Below are 17,658 nucleotides of genomic sequence, written 5' to 3'. Positions count from 1 at the left end.
AAACTTGCCATTCTTGAATTCAAGTGGATTTATTTGTTATGATTTCTTCCGCGGATTGCTCTCCGAAAATTTGGTGAATAAGTTAGAATAAAGCTGATTTCAAGCTGAAAAGTATGCGGCGTCATATACAGTGGAGTATTAAGCAGGTGGGTTCATTTATCATACAGCCAAACAACTTTTAACCCAGGGTACTTAACAGCTAACGGCCAGTTATTCGGATGGTCAGCTGTCTCCTCGCCGGGTGACTGAAGAAGCTTTGCAAGATGCTCTTAAGTGGAAGACCCTAAATGCCTTTGTGCGCCTCACGTCGGAACAGGCGGCCCAGCAGGCCCAGGAATCAGAGGAGCGCTATAAGCTAAGGCAACCGAATAGTGATCTTGATGGAGTCACCATTGCCATAAAGGACAACTTTTGCACCAAAGATGTTCACACCACCTGTGCTTCTAGGTAGGAGACCACGGGAACCCTGAATCACAGCAATTTTATCCTTGTAGTACTTGTTGTCAGGATGCTCGAAGACTTTTTGCCTCCCTACGATGCAACTGTGTGCTCTCGACTTAAGCAAGCCGGCGCTGTAGTCCTGGGAAAGACCAATATGGATCAGTTTGCCATGGGCGCCGGCACAGTAGACTCCTTGTACGGACCGACTAAGAACATCTGGAGTGAAGACCTTGACAAGGATCACTGGCGCATCGCGGGCGGCAGTTCCGGAGGCTCTGCATCCGCCGTGGCCGCGGGTCTTTGTTATGCGTGAGTACTAGCTTGTTTATGTTTTGAACACCTAACCTCAAACTCGATGGTAGAAAAAGTTGCATATTTGACCAAAATTAATCACCAGAGGCCTAAAAGGCAGCTGTGTCCACGCCGAGACTGCAGATTTATTAACGGATTATGAGCGGACTCGCACTGACCGCACTTCGCATTCGCATTACATAACAGACTAAGTTTAGGGGCACTAAATGTTTAGATGATGATCTCGGTGTCGCCCAGATCCTCGTCCGAGGGCAGTGTAATGCTGGCGGGGTCCACGTAGTTGGGACTGACCAGATCCACGCCGGCCTGCTCTCGGCGACGAAGCTCCAAAAAACCCTCACGCTGGGCCCAGTCGCGGAACTGAGTGTCGGGCAGGTAGGCCCAGTAGAAGGTGCCCCACACCAGGCACAGTGTCACCGTGAAAAAGAACGTGGACTTGGTGGCCTTGCGATCCTCGACCTGGTCCTTGTAGTCGAATCCGTAGCTCTGCCAGTTCTTTGGACTCGGATTGGCGAAATCCTCCGTCGTAAGAGAAGTGGGGGCCGTGATGGTCTCATCCTTCTTCGGGGACGTGTTGATTGCCCGAACCACTGACGCCTGGTTGGCCATCAGGGAACGCTGTAGCGCCACGGCGCGGTTGGTCAGACGGAACAGCGCAGACATCGCGTTGGGGAAGAAATTTTAGTCGCGAATTTCGTAAATAATCGAGTTTTCCCTTAATCGCTCGATTTCTGACAGCTGCGCAGTGTGAACGTTTGCTGCACTTTGTCAGCTGGCCGAGAGGTTGCCACTTGGTGTAGTATTAATTCGGTATTTTAATTCGAACCGCCTTAATTTGAATTCCAAGAAACTTTCCTGGAAATAAATATTATTACAATAACTTCTTATATTCCAGAGCAATCGGCTCGGACACAGGCGGCTCCACCCGAAACCCGGCCTCATACTGCGGCGTAGTGGGCCTAAAACCTACCTACGGCCTCGTCTCTCGCCACGGACTCATCCCGCTGGTCAATTCCATGGACGTGCCCGGCATTTTCGCCCGCTCCGTCAGCGATTGTGTAGTGGTACTGAATACAGTGGCAGGGCAGGATCAACTGGACTCTACAACCATCAGAAAGCCGTTCACTAGGCTGAACCTGCCGGAAGTCAGGCAAATTGACCTGAGCACTGTACGCATAGGAATACCAAAGGAATACCATTGCCACGGTCTTTCCGCCGAAGTTCTGGAAACGTGGTCTAAGGTGGCCGATCTCCTGGAGTGTGGCGGTGCCTCCGTCAGACAGGTCTCCTTGCCCAATACGGCAGCAAGTATTTTCGTGTACTCCATTCTTAATCAGTGCGAGGTGGCCAGCAACATGGCAAGGTACGATGGAATCGAGTATGGCCATCGGGCATCAGACGAGCGCAGCACGGAGCAGTTGTATGCCCTTTCCAGGGCCGAGGGATTCAACGAGGTGGTGAAGACACGAATTCTTACTGGAAACTTTCTGCTGCTAAAAAAGAACTATGACCACTACTTTGAGAAGGCATTGCGGGTACGCCGCCTTATTGCAGAGGACTTTGCTAAAGTGTTTGATTCTTCGGCCCAAGAGGATCGCGTAGATATCCTACTCACACCGACCACTCTTACGGAGGCTCCGCTGTACAAGGACTTCGCCTCCCTGACCAACAGAGATCAGTGCGCCGTTCAGGACTTTTGCACTCAGCCCGCCAACATGGCTGGAATTCCCGCCGTGTGTATACCCATTCGTCTGTCCCGGGCAGGATTGCCTTTGAGCCTTCAGCTAATGAGCAACAGCCTCAACGAGCAGTTACTGCTTACTGTGGCACGATGGATAGAGGCGCAGGTGAAATTCGACAGCCTGGAGCACACCCAAGAGTATAAGAAGAGTTTATAAAACTTTGAATAAATTCTGTTTAATTGTTAAGAGGGTTTTCTATTCTCTGAGACGACAAGATGGCCATTAAACTATACGAATTTCGCACTGCGAATATATCCGTCGCTGCTTGCTATGTATACAGTGTTGTTGGCTCCACAGCATATGCTGTTTACACAGCTACCAACTTCTACCTCGCCCAGGGCTTTTGGCTTTCCTGCTCCCAGATCGGTCCATCCCTTAACTTTTTTGTCATAGCCGCCGGAGTACAAATAGGACTCATTTCCGCAAAGGGCGTTTACGATCCACTCATGGCAGTCCTAGAATTAGATCAAAAGTCGTGTATAATAGATTGGATCTAGATACATATACTGGAAACTCACCGGCAGTTCCCAAATTTTGGAGTACTGTTGCAGCGAAAGGTTGTTCACAAGTTGCAAACCCATCCCAGAGCGATCGGGAAAGGCCAGATAGCTGCGCTTGCCATCTACCAATGGGCCAAGAAGTTGGAGCGGAGACTTACCTGGAATCACCGCCTTATTGCTGTACTTTCCGGACTTGCCCTCCGCCACCTGGGACACCACCACGTCCAGGTCGCGAACAGTGTAAATAAGATTCTGCTCGCCGGCCAGTGACTTGACCTCCTCCACCAGGCTGTACTTAAAGAGCATGCGATCGTTTGTCCAAGTGGTCACTACACCCTTGTCATCGCCCGTGTAAAGCACGGATCCGTCACAGTACATGGCCTGGATGGCGTCGTCGCAGCGGAATAGCTCCTGCACTGACTCGTCTCCATAGGGAGGCATCATGAAGTGCACCTGGCCATCACAGCTACTCGAGAAGACCTTTCCGTGCTGATTGATGGCCATGCAGTATATGTATGCCTCGTGACCGTTCACAGTGGCCAGTAGTTGCAGTTCTGGAGACCATATCTGCAGAGGAATACATTAGCTGACGAATAATCGCAGAAACCGGTTGATACCCACTCGTATTTTACCGTCGGCGCCTCCGGAGAACAGCTGTCCATCGAAGTACGCCACGCAGGTGGCGTCTCCTTCATGTCCCTCGGAGGACGTGTGCACGATGCGGGCGTTGTTGGCCATTGGCAGATTCGAATCGGACTGAGTGAATCCCTTCTCATCCATAGTCTTTTGACTTCATCAATGTACGTAAATATAGCATGGAAATACTCTCTGCAAAGCTATAAATAGATCCGACAAACACACCGGGCGCAAAAATAGGTCCTCTCTTAGCTTCCCTCTAAAATAGTTTAAAATGCACTGATTGAAGATTAGAGATAGATCATGGCTTTCAAGTAGTGAAATTAAATATATTGAAATCAATTAACCATTGCGAATTAATATTTATTTCTTGTGCCTTAAAGGCTGAAATTGTAATAGTTTGAATCGCCATACATTTATGTATTAAAGTTCTTATTTAATATTGATAAATGCTTTATATTTGTTTATTTGTATAAAGAGTAGAAAAACTAACATCATTCAGGCTATTGTGATTCATTACTTATTTAAGTTCAGACCGCTGAAACTAATGTCGTTGGCCGAATCCTCTGCAATAATAAAGTTGAACTTGAAGGGGCTACCGGGTTCAACTGGTTGAAGGCTGCTGGGATTGAAGTCGTTGGTTGAATTAGGCTCGTTTGAAATGGTGCCTCCGGCGGGAGAGGGAAAGTTGAAGCGAAAGTCCTTTCCAGATGTTAAGAGTGCCGACTTCTTCACAAAGCTAGACTTTTTGGATGCTTCAGTCGTAGGTGTAAATTTGATTTGCCTGGAGGCTAGAAGCATTTTCTGCTCCTCCTGCTGCATCTTCGCTCGGTAGTCGCCAAGGGCTAGCTTCATCACCTGCCGCTTCCTGATGAGCGGCGCTGTTGAGCTGGTCAGCACCTTTATGTTCTTGGCGGTATCTTCGGCCACTTTCTGGGCCAGCTTTCCGCTTTCAAGAGCGGTTTGCAACTGCTGCACACACCAGCAGAGCTCCACTTCGAACTGGGTGACAAGGTTTTCGTCGAGTGGAGGAGGTTCCGCCACCGGCGTGGGCTTCTTGATTGCTCCCTGGATTGGCGGTGGCTTATTAATTGATTTGGCGGTTCTTCGCTTGTGCATGGCTAAAAACTTCAATGTTTACAAAATGTGCTCTTGGACAGTTAGAGATGGACAAAAACGCTGTGCCACTCAATGTTTTCATGACGGCAAAGTCTCTAGTCTGGCAACTCTGCGCAGCCAGCTGTTCGTCTTCTTCTTGGATTTATCTTTATTGTGAAACTTTTGCAAAAACTAATAAGGTTTCAAATAAAGAGTCAAGCAATGGCACAAGTCGCTTTCCTAGACAACCTGCTTAGGGAATACCTAGTTTTTCGAGGTTTCTCAAGCACCTTGAAGGCCCTCGATGTGGAGCAGCGTACTGAAAAGGACCAGCACTTCCGTGCAGAACGAATCCTGGAGCAATTCAACATTGCCGTGCAAACGTCCGACCTTCAGGGTCTCAGGAGTTTGTGGTTTCACCTGGACAACAACATGTTCTCCAAGCTGGAGCACACCTACGCCGTCGGTAAGTTCTTCTTTCGAACACTATCCCTTTATCTTATGATTATTAAACCTCCAGCTGTCAAGAAACTGGAAAACAGCCTCCTTAAATACTACCTGGTGACCGCCTACAGCAGCAATCGCCCTGAGAAGGTATCCGAGTTCTTTAACAAGTTGGCGGGCGATCTGCAGCAGCAAAGCGAGTGGAAGGATTGGTTCTGTAAATATCGTTTAACGTTACCACCGATCATCATTAATTTAATGACCTCTGAATCTCTTCAGACTTTCCCTTTTGCAAAAACGCTGAGGAGTCGCCAGCTTTTGCCCTGTTCTTCACCAAGCAATGGCAGGATACATTGCTTCTGTCGCTGCGCAACTTCCTGACCACCGTATACCAGTGTCTGCCGCAGCCCACATTCGTGCGTGCGGAGCAGGAGGCGGCCCACATGCAGCGACTTAGTGAAGACAACGCTGGTCTCCGCACCAGGGTACTCAACTTGCAGCAGGAGCTGCACCAGGTAACCCAGCACCAATCAGGAACTATGGCCGCCGGAGCAAGCGGAAGTTCTCTCGGCGGTGGGACCGATAATGGAGCCCGCCGACGCAGCGTATATCGCCAACAGCAGAGCCTGAGCGACATTCTGCCCTTCGACATCAGTCCTCCTGGACACATAGTCGACGATTTCTGCATCATTGCCTCCGAGGCGAACAGCGTGAGCCAGGCCAGCGACGCCCAGGCGCGAAGCCTCAAGCAGTTAATCCGTAACATCGGATCGGGCAGTTCGCCTGTGATGGGACGCAAGGAACAGACAGCCAGTTCCCTGGGCGAAAAGTCTACCAAACGCAGGTCCGGCAGCGTGGGACGCAGTTGGATTTAAGAACCTACACAGGTAACTATACAACGCTAATATTATTTTTCCTAAAGGTTATCTATTACAAATTCTAAAGCGTCGAGATCAAAATGTACCACTTTAGTTTTTAAATTAGTTAATTCGTAGACATCCCAAATATTTTATGTTCATAGATTTACATATACATTAACAAAATATATAAAATGAATAACAATAAATTGTATTCACATTTTTGCATGTCTATAAAAGTTCCTGGGGATGATGTTTGACAATTTAAATTCCGCTTTTAAGGGAGACTAAAGCTCTAGATAAGGCAATAAAATAAAAGGCAACCAACTATTTCTTTAGGTACTTTATCTTCCCAAATTGAACATACAAATAAGCCCTCCCAATAAGATATGCCAAGAGTTTTCAAGTGTTATCTAATGTTTTTTAATCAATAAGCGATTCTCACCAGTTTGTAGACGTACAAGTGTACTACAAAACAAAGAGCAATGCGTGTAGCGTAATACATAATTGCAATAAATAACGTAAAATTACAAATAAATATATTGTAGGTGTATAGACGATTCGTATTCGTGTATAAAACATCTCCGTTTATACAAGCAGCACAATTTAAAAAATACAATTTATTGTATAAAGGTGTTGTGTATATATAGTGATATATGTATATGTTGCATAAAGTAGCATCGCTTCTGACTCGTTTCCGTCCGTCAATAAATGCAGTTTCGGCTTGGCTACGGAAGGGAATTGCTCATCTGATTATGGATATCTTTTCTTATGGAATATGTATTATAGCTGGCTACAGCAGTGGGTTAGACCCACCCTACAACGCCGTTTCAAACGAGGGCAACGGAGGATTCGCCACCGGAGCTGCCACGTACTTGTTGCCGCCTTCGGTGCTGGCACCTCCAGCTGCTCCATTTGACCTGGCAAAGCTGGGCTTCAGCTCCCCGCGCATGAAGTTGTTCTCCTCGGTTTGCAAAAAGAAGTTCCTCTTCAAGTCGAAGCTCGAGGGCACCGTCTCGCCCGCCTCAGAACTGGCTCGCGATCCTCCGCTGGTGTTGGAGTGGTCCTCCTCGCTGTTCGCCTCTGGAATCGTGGTGGACATGATGTCAGTTCGCGGTGGTGCCGCTGCAGCAGCCACCATGTTTACGGGACCTCTCATCTTTGGTGCAAAGGTCTTGGAGGGCGATCCAAACTGACCTTGCCGAAGCATCCTCCGGTTGGCGAAAGTCTTGGGTGAGCCGCTCAGATCTAGGAGCTTTAGGCTGGTGTTGATCGTCGGTTTGCTTCCAGCTGATGCGACTTTCTGTCCGGGCCCACTGGGTTTTAAAACGGTTGGCGTTGCGGTGGCTTGGGTTGGCTTCTTCAGAAGCTCCACGGCAGATACCTTCCTCTGAATCGGACTCGCCTTGGCGGACTTGGCCAGCAGCAGCTTCTTAAAGTCCATAAGCGTGGTCTTGCTTTGGCCAATGCGATCGGCGCAGGTATTGAGGCGTTCGGGTGCGTCATCAGTCCAGTTGCGGGATGGCTGCTTCATGGGGGGAAGTTGTGTGTTCTCCGGATCTCGTTCTGCCTCTCCGCTCCTCGTGGGCGTGGAGGTGAGGAAGGCTCCTGCGCGATTCCTTGGCACTATTGGCGATATGTTGCTCCTGTTGCCTTCCGCTGCTGTTGACGCAGCTGCAGCCACTGGGCGTGGCAGTCGGTCGGCCCGTCGAATGGGCGTGGCGTAGAGGTCATCCCGGCAGGTCACGTTGCCAGGGGGCTGTGGCCTTGGCTGGCTGCGGCGATTCTGCAGTGTCCAGTAGATGGGTGCACTGCGCTGGAAGGGCGTGGCAGTCGCATCTTCCTGTGGCTGGGTGCTCGGTGCTGGCTGCACTTGCTCATAGATATTAGAGAAACGTTGATACCCTGCGGATAAAAGAATGATTGCGCGGATTAGATTGTAGTCTCTTTTTTGTTGCCAATATTCCTCTTGAGATTAGTAAGCGGTTTCAAGTGCAGATCGTCGTTAGGGCTATCAAAAATAACAAGCGTTCAGGGCAAGCGGTTCCATACGTACCTGGGTGCTTCGGATGACATTACCTCGGAGTCCCAATCCCAGTACCAAATCCCAAATCCCAATGAACTGAGCGAGTATTTACAAATGCTGATTGGTGCATGGGTGCTGGGATGAAAATTTGCGATTGTGGTGGTGGAAGCTTAAGTGCATAAATGCTTTTGGGTGGGATGGTTCGACTGTAAGTATGGGAATACCTTTACCGCGAACCAAATGCCAATGATAATGTCAATGCCGAATTTTCGTTTGTTTTCACTTTATTCTCTTTTTTAAAACATTACTTACGATCGGTGGTAAATTGTATTTCGTTTATGGAATGTGGTTGAACTTAGCCGAGCACTTAACTTGTTTAGGCCATGTGCTAATCTTTCAGCTACTCGTGCAACTACTACTGATCATTCGTTAGTCGGACGGGGTGTGCAAAAAACTACTACTACTCTATAACATATACAAACACACAAGCAATTTGGTTAAGAAAATGCAATAGAAGTCTTTTGCACGCCTCACAGTCCGAGTAATTTGGAAAATGAGTAGGAAATTCGAAAAAAAACATGAAAAATTAGCATCATAGTCGTGTAACTTAATCTTAAGTAAAAAACGTTGTAGTTGAGTATTAAGTGGATGTACAAGACGTGAACGGTGCAAAAAACTTTACAAAATGTACAATAGTCATGTGTTGGTTTATGTTAATTATAATTAGTTACAAACATACTTATGGGTAAACAATTAACATGTATTATTCAGTAATTCTAATGTTAAGAACACACATAACTAATTAAACGAGCATAATCCGGGGGAAAAAAATTAAAAACGAAAGGCAATAATACTTTGTTTATACACACGGTTGGATTTAAAATAAAACTTTGTGAGTACGAATAAGTTTAGTATATATTTCAGTTCTGCATACAGGTATTGCAGTGCAAACTGTATAAACAGCGCAGGTTATTAAGTCTCGAAAGCCAGCTGGTTTATAGGTGTATATGCAAGTGTAGATTTCAGGGAAATTAACTTTTACATAGGAGCAGAGCTTGGAGCATATCAAGTGTGAACATTGAACCCCCCCATTGAAAGGACAGGACCATACAGACCCCCATCTTGGCCCATTGAACACGCACAGGTCTGGCCAAGTGCATGCAACTTTAATGAGGCCCACACACTACATGGGTGGCTCAAGGGTCCGGCGCTCCTTTGAGCCGTGCCAACCTCGGCAATTAGGGTTTAGTGTGGGTTTTTGTTGTAGTGTTTGCTGGTCGCTCAAGAGTCGAGCTGGATAGTCTAACTACCATATCTCTGTAACCTCGAATTTCTGTAAAATGCGCTGGCGACGGTTGCCGTTCTCGTCGCTGGGCAGGATGATTTTGAACGGGCGCAGCAGCACACTGTCCACAAAGGACTTGTGGTACTTTTGGGACGGCAGGGACTGGGACAGAGGCAGGGCCAACTCCTCCTCGTTCTCCTCTGATTCGGAATCTGAGGAGTTTGAGGCGTTTTTGTCTGGCCTTTGTTCAGGCGAAGCTATGGCCAACAGGGCGGGTGAGTCATCAAAGTTCTCAAGCGACTTGTTCTTTAGATAGGAGGAATCGTTACCCGTGGTTAGCGACAGCGAGAACTCGTCCACCAGGCGTTCAAAGGACTTGGCTATCCGCCGCTCCCCGCCAGGTGAGTGGGTGGCGGTGGGCAGGTGGTTGCCTAGGTTGCCCAGGTTGCGCAGCCTAAGGGAACTTGTTGCGTGCTGCTGCTGCACTGAACTTAGGGGCATTGCACCCGAACTAGGTGCTCTCTCGGAGCCGAAGGACACGGAGAGATTCTCCTTGTTCATCTCCAGTTTGAGCTCATCGTTGGCCAGCCGGTAGCTGTTGTTCCGCTTGAGGGCGGTGCGCGGCTGAACGGGATTGCCAGCGACGGAAAAGTGCAGCGCAATTGGGTCAATCGATAGGGGCTTGGTGGGGTGTTTGTCGTTAACTTTCGCCCTCGGCGGAAGGGGTGGCCCTTGCTCCCCCATTTTAAACGCATCCCCCAGGGTGGCAGTTTCCATTTCAACAACCCTCACTTTCGACTCGCCATCTTTGGGGTTCTGATTTGGAAGCTGGGGCTGATGCTCCCTTACACTTGATATGCTGCCCGCTGACTTGGTGGCTATGTGGTGATTAAGGGTGCTCTTGGCAGACGTTTCAGTGGTGGCAGTGTTATTTACAAGAAAACCGGATGCAGATAAGGATACGGATTCGGACTGAGGTTTAGTTGTGGGTAAGAAAGCGGTGGGGCGGCTGCTGGCTGACGGGAGCCGCTCAGGCTTACCTTCTTCACCGGAGTGACCCGATGCCGATGAGGAGGAACTGGTGGCTGTGGAGCCCGTCGATGAATTGGACTTGCCCGACGGAGAGGGCATCATCAGATTGGCCACGGGAGCGGCAATGGTCTCATAGAAGGGATTCGTTCGGTTGACCAGGAGTTGTTTCTGGTCCTGATAGCTGGTTGCCTGGTAGGTGGCCATTTCGCTGACGTTCCTGCTGAGCGGGGACTTGGCCACAATGGGCCTAACGTTGGCCACCTTGCGATTGCCAGAGATTAGTCCGCCGCTGGTGAGCAGAAGGAGCTTGGCGCTCTTGGTGCTGCTTATGGCTCCGGATGCTCCTGAATCCTCTGACGATGCTACTGCCGCCGCTGCACTTTCAGCACTGTGGAGCGCACTTTCGGTTTCCTTCACGTACGGCCCAGGTGCGAAGGTGGTGTGTGCACCCTTGCGCCGCTTCAGACTGTCGGAGTCGTAGACCAATTTCCCCTCGGCGTTCGGGCGCAGTCGACGATTCGCCATCGATGCGAGCGGCTTCTCTTCGCTCAGTTCGCCGATTTCCGCGTACATGGGCACACCTTCTCCCACCCCCTGCGTTCTGCCGCCGGGGGGTAGTGGTGGTGGTTGGGACGTCGCAGCTGCCGGCTCGACGGGCAGCTGTTGTTGTGCGCAGGACTCGCTCTCCGCTGGAGGAGAGGATCTCGACGAGACCGTGTGCCGACGCAAGTGCTGAGGCAGCTCGTTCAGTGAAACGTACTCGGAAACGGCAGACGTGGACGGTTCAACCCTCTTGGAAACTATGTCATTGGAATAGTATATACCCATTCCCGTGTTACGTCGTCCGATGTGCTTGTTGTTGTTGTTATTGTTGCTGATGTCTGCTATGGTGACGTACTCGCCGGCCAAATCGTAAAGCTCGTCGTCATTCACGGCACTCGCGTTGGCGGGCTTCGGTTGGATTTGATTCTTGGCGGGAGAGCTTTTGCCCGGAACCAGTTTCACCCTCAGTTTCTCGAACATCCCGCTCAGCGCTTTCGTGGGCGTCTGCTTCAGTTCGTTGAGGTTGTGGTCCTTGCTGTTCGTGGGCGTCTTTTGCTCCGCCTCATCCTCGTCCTGCTCCTCGTGGTCCACATCGATGGTGAGGCTGGTCAGCGTGCGATTCGGATCGTTGGCCTGGTGCTCATCGTCGTCACTCGTGGTGGGCGTGATGATGCACATGGAGGGTATTCTCTTCGAACTGATGGCCGTCTTCTGCTTAATCCGCTCTATGCGTTCCACGCCCTCCAGATCGGAGCTCTCGGAGAACTCCAGCTGCTGCTGCTGATCCTGCTCCTGTTGGCCATCCATCTCCGACACTTCCCCGCCTCCCTTGGCTGGCGACATTTTAACATTCCTTTTGATGGTTCCAGTGCGCTCCAGGGTGCTTCCAATGGTACTGCTGCTGTAACTCCTCTCCAGCGTGCTGCTGCTGGCACTGGTGCTCTGGCTGCGGCTCTGACCACTGTGCTTGCCCAACGAACTACTCCGCTCGGGCACATCCGGCCCAGAAGCGGCGCCACTCATCAGAGCTGTGCACACAGTGCCCGCCGAGCTCGTTGTCGTGGAGGTGGATCCTCTGCCAAACAGCTCATACTCGCTCTCCGCATTGAGTACTGTTTGATTGGACTGGCTACCGAAGGAGTAGCTGCTGGTGTGCAGGCTCGTCTGGAGCGGAGTTCCGGGCATCGGGGATGGCTCCTCTTCCTTCAGCGTTCGAAGTCCGCTGTCCATGTGGAAGGATGTGTAGTAGCCCTCTGTGTCGCAGCTGTAAGCGGAACTCGTCTCATCATCTAGGTGACCTGGATAGGCACCTGCCTCCGCCTGAAGTTCCGGGGTGGCAGTGCCCTCACTGGTCACACTGCTGGAGGCGGAGGTGTTCAGGAATCTCCTTCTGCTCAGCATGGAGGATGGTGGACCACTGCCCACTCCTCCTGGCTGAAAACTGGACACATTTAACGATGTACTCGAGGCACTTGACTTCGGCTGCATGGTGATCTCGCTGCCAATGGATGCGCGTCCCGATTCCGAACTGGCACTCCAGTTGCCGCTTGAGGAATGCGGCTGCTCCTCCTTGCCAGCCAGGGCATGAAGACCGTTTCGCCTCTGCCTGTTCAGAGTGGCTGTTTCCCGCATCTTCACGTGGGCCGCTGCCATCGGTCCGGATGACAGTTGCAGTCTGCCCCTGAGCTGGCCACTGCTGGACACACTAATGCTCTTTTCCGAAGAGGAATACGAGGGCTTTCGTTCGTGCGAAAACCGAGATTCACTCTTCTGGGCCACCAGATGATGCACCACGCACTCGTCGTCGATGTCGCGCTTGGAGCTCTCGCCTGGCGGAGAACCATGATGGCTGTCCGCCTTCTCCGCGGAACTGTTCTGGGAGCTGCAGCCGCTGGTGTCCAACTGGTCGCCCAGTTCGCCGGTGCGCTGCATGAACTTGAAGCGGTTGCGACCCCACTGTTTCAGGGAGTTCAGCCGGGTGAGGGTGCTCTTTCCCTTGTCGTAGGGTAAGGCAGCAGATTCCTTTTTTAAGATGTCGCTGGACTTGCTGCGTCCGAACTTCTTGGACTTCTTGGCATCCGACGAGGTGGCCTCCGCCTGGTGGGCTGGGGCCACCGGAGAGGTGGCATTCGAGGCATTCTTGGACTCCCCGTTGCTGTTTACATGGTGGAATTATTTGTGGGGTTTTTGTTTGTTCGTTTGTGCAAATATGTATTGTGTTTAGGAGAGAACATAAAAGAGAAAATATGTTTGGTATTTGGTTAGCATTTTTGGTAATGATGGATGGACATGTGCGAGATGATGAAATGAAGAGGGGCTGAGCGATAGAGACAGAGAGAGAGTGAGTAGTATAGATTTGCCTTCCTCGTGAAAATTATTGTGAGCAATTTTCAGACACGATGTTTGATTTCGACTTTGATTTGGGTTTAAATTTATGGTTCTGGTTAATTTCACGCACGCACACACAGATGCAAAATACACTACGTGCCTGGGGGGAAGAACAACAACAACAGGCTGAAAATTAATTAATGGCGCAGTTCAAAGTTTAATTTTCCCAAATACATTTATATTTTTGTATTTTCATTTTCCCCACGCTGCTGCGGCTGTTCAGTGGATTATTAAAGGCGATTACAACATCTAAGTTTTCGAGTGGGTAAATTCTCCCGGAATTCTTCCCCCACAAAAGTGTGTGGCATGCTGGGAGCGATCGGGTGGCGGGGGGCACTATATTGGCGATAAGATTCTGGGCCAGCAAACAACTTGAATCGAGGGGATTTCACATATTTGAGGAGGGGCGGGTGCCTCAAGTGCAGTCATTGCTAAAACATTTTCACTGTATCTAAGTAAACAGAAAGAAAATCCTTTGGACTTTGGGAGTGGGAGAATTTTGTATATATGAAGTATACGTTTTTGCTGGACCTATTGGCATTTGATCTTCAGAGGTAACTTTGACATTTCCAACTACTTATAATGCACTTATGTATATATAACAACAAGTGGAGCATTTCTCTCTGTGCGCAAACAGAAATAAACAATCACGAAATGCACTTACAGTTTGGCAGTCACTGGACAGGGCTCAATGTTTTCGCTGTGCTCCGCTTTTTCGACTGCTGATCGCACAGATATCGAACAGCATTGACATAATGGGGCACCCATACATATATGTAGTGAGTGTGTGCCTGAGTTGGGGTTTCAAGTTGCATATATACTTTATATAGTATGTAGAACGCAGTCAAATGGAATGACGCCGTCGCCAAGTTGGGGACTGAGTTTGAGTTGGAGTTGGTGGGCAGACGCCAACCGAAAGTCGGGCCAACAAAACAAAATAAGATTTATGAAACTTTTAGCAAAAGGCGTCGTGTGTGCCATTTGAAAAGCACAGGAAAAGCAGAAAAGCAGTGAGCCCAAGTAAAAAACATTTCGAATGCGGCATTTGTTACTGGTGTTGCTAATGTTGCTGGGGGCCACGGTTCGCCTTTGGGTCTTGGCAGAGAGCAAATCCTACGGAACCAGCCTCTTGCATGATTTATGCTGATGATGCACCAGAAATGGCCGAGAGTAGGCCGGCTGACTGACAGAATGGGCCAACAACCTGGAGTCGAGTGCTGCATGCTGCATGTTGCATGTTGCTGGCAACAAATGTTGCCGACGTGTGTGGGTGGTTCGGGACCAGGATAAAAATGCGTGGGCGGCGAAAGGGTGGGTGTCTCGGATGGTTCATGAAATGTGTGACTGTGTATGTGTGTGTTAAGAGAATATAATTGTATTTTGTGGCTGCTGAAAATCGTTTAATTTGTTAGGCTGTTTTGCAAATTCGCTTTTGAAAATCATCCAAAAAGACTTTAGTTTCCGCTGCCGAATCGGTTTCGAACTGAATTTCGCAAAAAAGGCGGCTGAAAATTTAAATTTGGCTAGAGTTTCTAATTACGTAGAGCTTATAACACAATTTATTTACAATTTTCTTTGTACAACATTCAATTTTTTAGTTGGTGGCATGCAATTTGTGCTGCTAATTGGGTAAACAATATGTATACGCTAATAGTTAATGGCGCAAAACTCCGATTTGTACACTCGGCCAGGCATTTGTTTAAACAATAAAGGCGCAATTAAAGTACACGAAATTAGGCAAACGAAGAAAACTAAACAGCATAACAAATCGTTCAGCGAACTGGGCTGATCACAATAATCTCATAAGAAAATGCAATTGAGAATAAGTCGGATAATACGAGTATATGGGGAGAATCTCTGAATCAGATCCGCAAGGACCTTTCCAGGGTGTATGTACACATGGATATACGAGTTTAGTATGGCCTTTGTACAGTTCGAGAGGCGAACGAAGGTGGGAAAGGAAGGAACAGGTGGCACCTGTCCATGTAGGAGCACATATAGACAGATAGATTGGTAGATAGACACGACTACATACCCATTGGCCGCATCCTGAATCTCCTTCTGGTCGATTCCGGCTATCGTGTTCCGCCGCTTTCCGCGCACTTTCCGCGATCTTGACCTCCGGCTCACCGTCTGGACATTGTCGTCCAGGTTATTGCCCTCCGCCTGGCCGCCGTTCTCTGGCGAAGTGCTGCTCGAGGATCCGGCGGTGGCACCTCCCGCGTATCCTCCACTGGTGGACTTGCGCGCCGCACACATCCGCTGGAAGTGCTTTCCGCTGGTGTTTACCGAAATCACTTCGGCGGGGTATCTGTTGTGGGTGGGAGAATTTGAAGATCGTTTAGAAACTCTATTAATCATGCTTTGGTATATTCATGGTATATAGTAGAGATTAAGTGGCAAGATCTGACCTAAAAACTCTCTGGTACGAAACAATACAGTTGTTCAATAATATTCCGGCACTTATAGTTGCTTTGAGTAGGAATTTGTTTAAAAAGGTAATTAGTTTTAACTGTAATGAAAGACTATAATATGCACCTAAAGCCCTCCTCAATTCATAAGTTTGAGTTTTAGAAGGTCGCAAGCATTTTAGCAATAAATATGTACGTTATTCAATCTTATGGCGTCATTTGTTTATCCATTTAATGAAATAGATCATATCTTATTCAAAATAAATGTAATATTTTGAATTGAGAAAATGTTTCCTTATAAAATAAAGCATATTTTTGAGTTATGCAAGCAATTACAGATGTTTTTTGAGTGCCTGCAGATGTGGCCTGATCGACCTGATGGCGGAATGAGAACCTCGCGCAGTTTGAAGTGCACTTTTGTGGTAATCCAAACAACAATTTGTTTACGCTTTAATACCAGCCAGCCAACCACATTTTTCGTGCTGCAAATCGGTGGAGCGTGAATACGGCTCGTATGTGGCTGCTCCATTTCTGAGTTTAAAAAGCCGGACAAATGAGCCATGCCCGGTATGGAGATGGGATGGAAATCGAAGGAGGGGTGTGTCCATGGATCCAATGGATTGGCGGTGGAGAGTGGGTCCGGGTCGGCGACACTTGCATAATTGTGTGGCCGCATTGTAAATATTCATACGTAATTGAATTAATTTATTTAAGCATTTTTTGGTTTCGACCGTTGCGCTCGATGAGCAAACATCTCGTGCTCCAAAGGCAGACAATTGAACGTTGAAAAAATGTATATAAAAATGTATATATATACTATACAAGCCACGCTGTTAATAGCTATTCTTTTTTGTTCGTCATGAAACAGAAAACAAACAATAGTTGCCGCGAAATTTGCATAAGAAACGCATTAAAATCGTGTTTGAAACTGGAAAAAAATAGACAGTGTGCAGATGTAAAACTGTACGTGAAGCACAGTAGATTTCAAACTGTGGCACGTTGAGTCTAGGAGAATAATTATTGGGAATTTTAAGATATGCTTTTCTAGAATTTCGCAGTAGCTATCTATAAATTCTTCCTTTTCTTTGCTGATTTTGGTAGGAATGAATAAAAATCATCATTGTAGGACATTATATATATAATGTCTTTATTTAAATCACTTATGAATTACTCACTTTAAGGCAATCTGCTTGGTCTGTTCCTCGGGTGAAGGCAAGCGATGGTTCAAAGGCACGTCTTTATTGATATCGTTCGGGATGAGGGCTTGCGTGTGGTGGTTGTGCCGGGAGCTGTCTGCCGCCTGGCTCAGATTCTGGGAGTAGAGGGCATCGACGGCGTCGGCGGAGAGGACGGACGGGGACAGAGCCGGGGTCAGGATGCCATTCTCGCCAATGGCCAGCGAGGTGCTCACCGAGGTGTCCACGTGATGCATGCAATCCGGTGTGACGGTGACATCACCCAGCGCCTCGCTGGACGTCCACTTCCGCAAATCCTCGATGGCAGCGGGCTGAAATGGATATGAAGGGCAAGGAAAGAGCTGAAACATCGCCATAATTAGGCAGTTGGCATGCAAAATTAATGTTTTATGATCCACGTATGTATGCTTCATGTTCCGGCGGACAGGTCCTTAATTAGCCGCACAAGCCACAGAGACTCCTGTCACGACTATCCCTTTATGGGAAATGTGCGCTGCCACTTTGAGCTGTGTTTGCGCAGACATTCTCTATGCTTTTTGCAAACTGGGACAAGTCACGCGATTTGGAAATCCCCCGAAAATGTACCACGCGTCCTACACTTTGTTGCGAAAGCAAAAGTCAATCAGATTAATTAAAAACAATAAAGGGAAACAACTTTGCGGAGAAGGTCGATGTCATAACAGCTTTGGTCTAGTTATAAGTTAATATTGGTAAATATAGAACTTCGTACCAAACTCGAACTGTCCA

General features: G+C 48.5%; 6 protein-coding genes across 7 annotated transcripts in view; 2 read left to right on the top strand and 4 right to left on the bottom strand.

The window, feature by feature from the left end:
- Positions 1–2: 2 nt before the first annotated feature.
- LOC120451828 (glutamyl-tRNA(Gln) amidotransferase subunit A, mitochondrial) lies at positions 3–2,681 on the top strand. The gene is made up of 4 exons (XM_039635803.1): positions 3–146; positions 200–447; positions 508–750; positions 1,649–2,681. The coding sequence occupies exons 1-4, from the start codon at positions 114–116 to the stop codon at positions 2,649–2,651; spliced, it is 1,527 nt and encodes a 508-aa protein (XP_039491737.1). The 5' UTR covers positions 3–113; the 3' UTR covers positions 2,652–2,681.
- On the bottom strand, positions 844–1,511 carry LOC120451836 (NADH dehydrogenase [ubiquinone] 1 beta subcomplex subunit 11, mitochondrial). Its single transcript, XM_039635812.2, has one exon. It carries the CDS (start codon positions 1,414–1,416, stop codon positions 964–966), a length of 453 nt encoding a protein of 150 aa, XP_039491746.1. The 5' UTR covers positions 1,417–1,511; the 3' UTR covers positions 844–963.
- Positions 2,682–2,722: 41 nt separating the features above from the next.
- LOC120451832 lies at positions 2,723–3,899 on the bottom strand. Its single transcript, XM_039635807.2, has 3 exons — positions 3,617–3,899; positions 3,014–3,562; positions 2,723–2,950 (listed from the first exon to the last, which is right to left on the bottom strand). The coding sequence occupies exons 1-3, from the start codon at positions 3,773–3,775 to the stop codon at positions 2,723–2,725; spliced, it is 936 nt and encodes a 311-aa protein (XP_039491741.1). The 5' UTR covers positions 3,776–3,899.
- A 178-nt stretch (positions 3,900–4,077) lies between these two features.
- Positions 4,078–4,808, bottom strand: LOC120451835 (UPF0488 protein CG14286). Its single transcript, XM_039635811.1, has one exon. It carries the CDS (start codon positions 4,748–4,750, stop codon positions 4,148–4,150), a length of 603 nt encoding a protein of 200 aa, XP_039491745.1. The 5' UTR covers positions 4,751–4,808; the 3' UTR covers positions 4,078–4,147.
- Positions 4,809–4,878: 70 nt separating this feature from the next.
- Positions 4,879–6,191, top strand: LOC120451830 (WD repeat-containing protein 91). The gene is made up of 3 exons (XM_039635806.2): positions 4,879–5,195; positions 5,250–5,390; positions 5,453–6,191. Exons 1-3 carry the CDS (start codon positions 4,952–4,954, stop codon positions 6,046–6,048), a joined length of 981 nt encoding a protein of 326 aa, XP_039491740.1. The 5' UTR covers positions 4,879–4,951; the 3' UTR covers positions 6,049–6,191.
- A 238-nt stretch (positions 6,192–6,429) lies between these two features.
- Positions 6,430–17,658, bottom strand: part of LOC120451824 — a 38,528-nt gene continuing 27,299 nt past the window's right edge. Inside the window, exons 3-6 of one of the 2 annotated variants that reach the window (XM_039635792.1) lie at positions 16,891–17,222; positions 15,340–15,615; positions 10,382–13,071; positions 6,430–7,935 (exon numbers count right to left, since the gene is read on the bottom strand). In XM_039635792.1, coding sequence (XP_039491726.1) covers positions 6,848–7,935; positions 10,382–13,071; positions 15,340–15,615; positions 16,891–17,222 — 4,386 coding nt within the window. In that variant the 3' untranslated portion in view covers positions 6,430–6,847. The remainder of the gene's footprint in view (positions 7,936–10,381; positions 13,072–15,339; positions 15,616–16,890; positions 17,223–17,658) is intronic. The other variant, XM_039635793.2, reaches the window with a different exon arrangement.

The sequence above is a fragment of the Drosophila santomea genome, chromosome 3R, assembly GCF_016746245.2.
Source record: "Drosophila santomea strain STO CAGO 1482 chromosome 3R, Prin_Dsan_1.1, whole genome shotgun sequence".
In the NCBI taxonomy this organism is placed as follows: Eukaryota; Metazoa; Arthropoda; class Insecta; order Diptera; family Drosophilidae; genus Drosophila; species Drosophila santomea.
The sequence above is the reverse complement of the archived record's forward strand: the minus strand, read 5'-3'. Positions and strand labels throughout refer to the sequence as shown.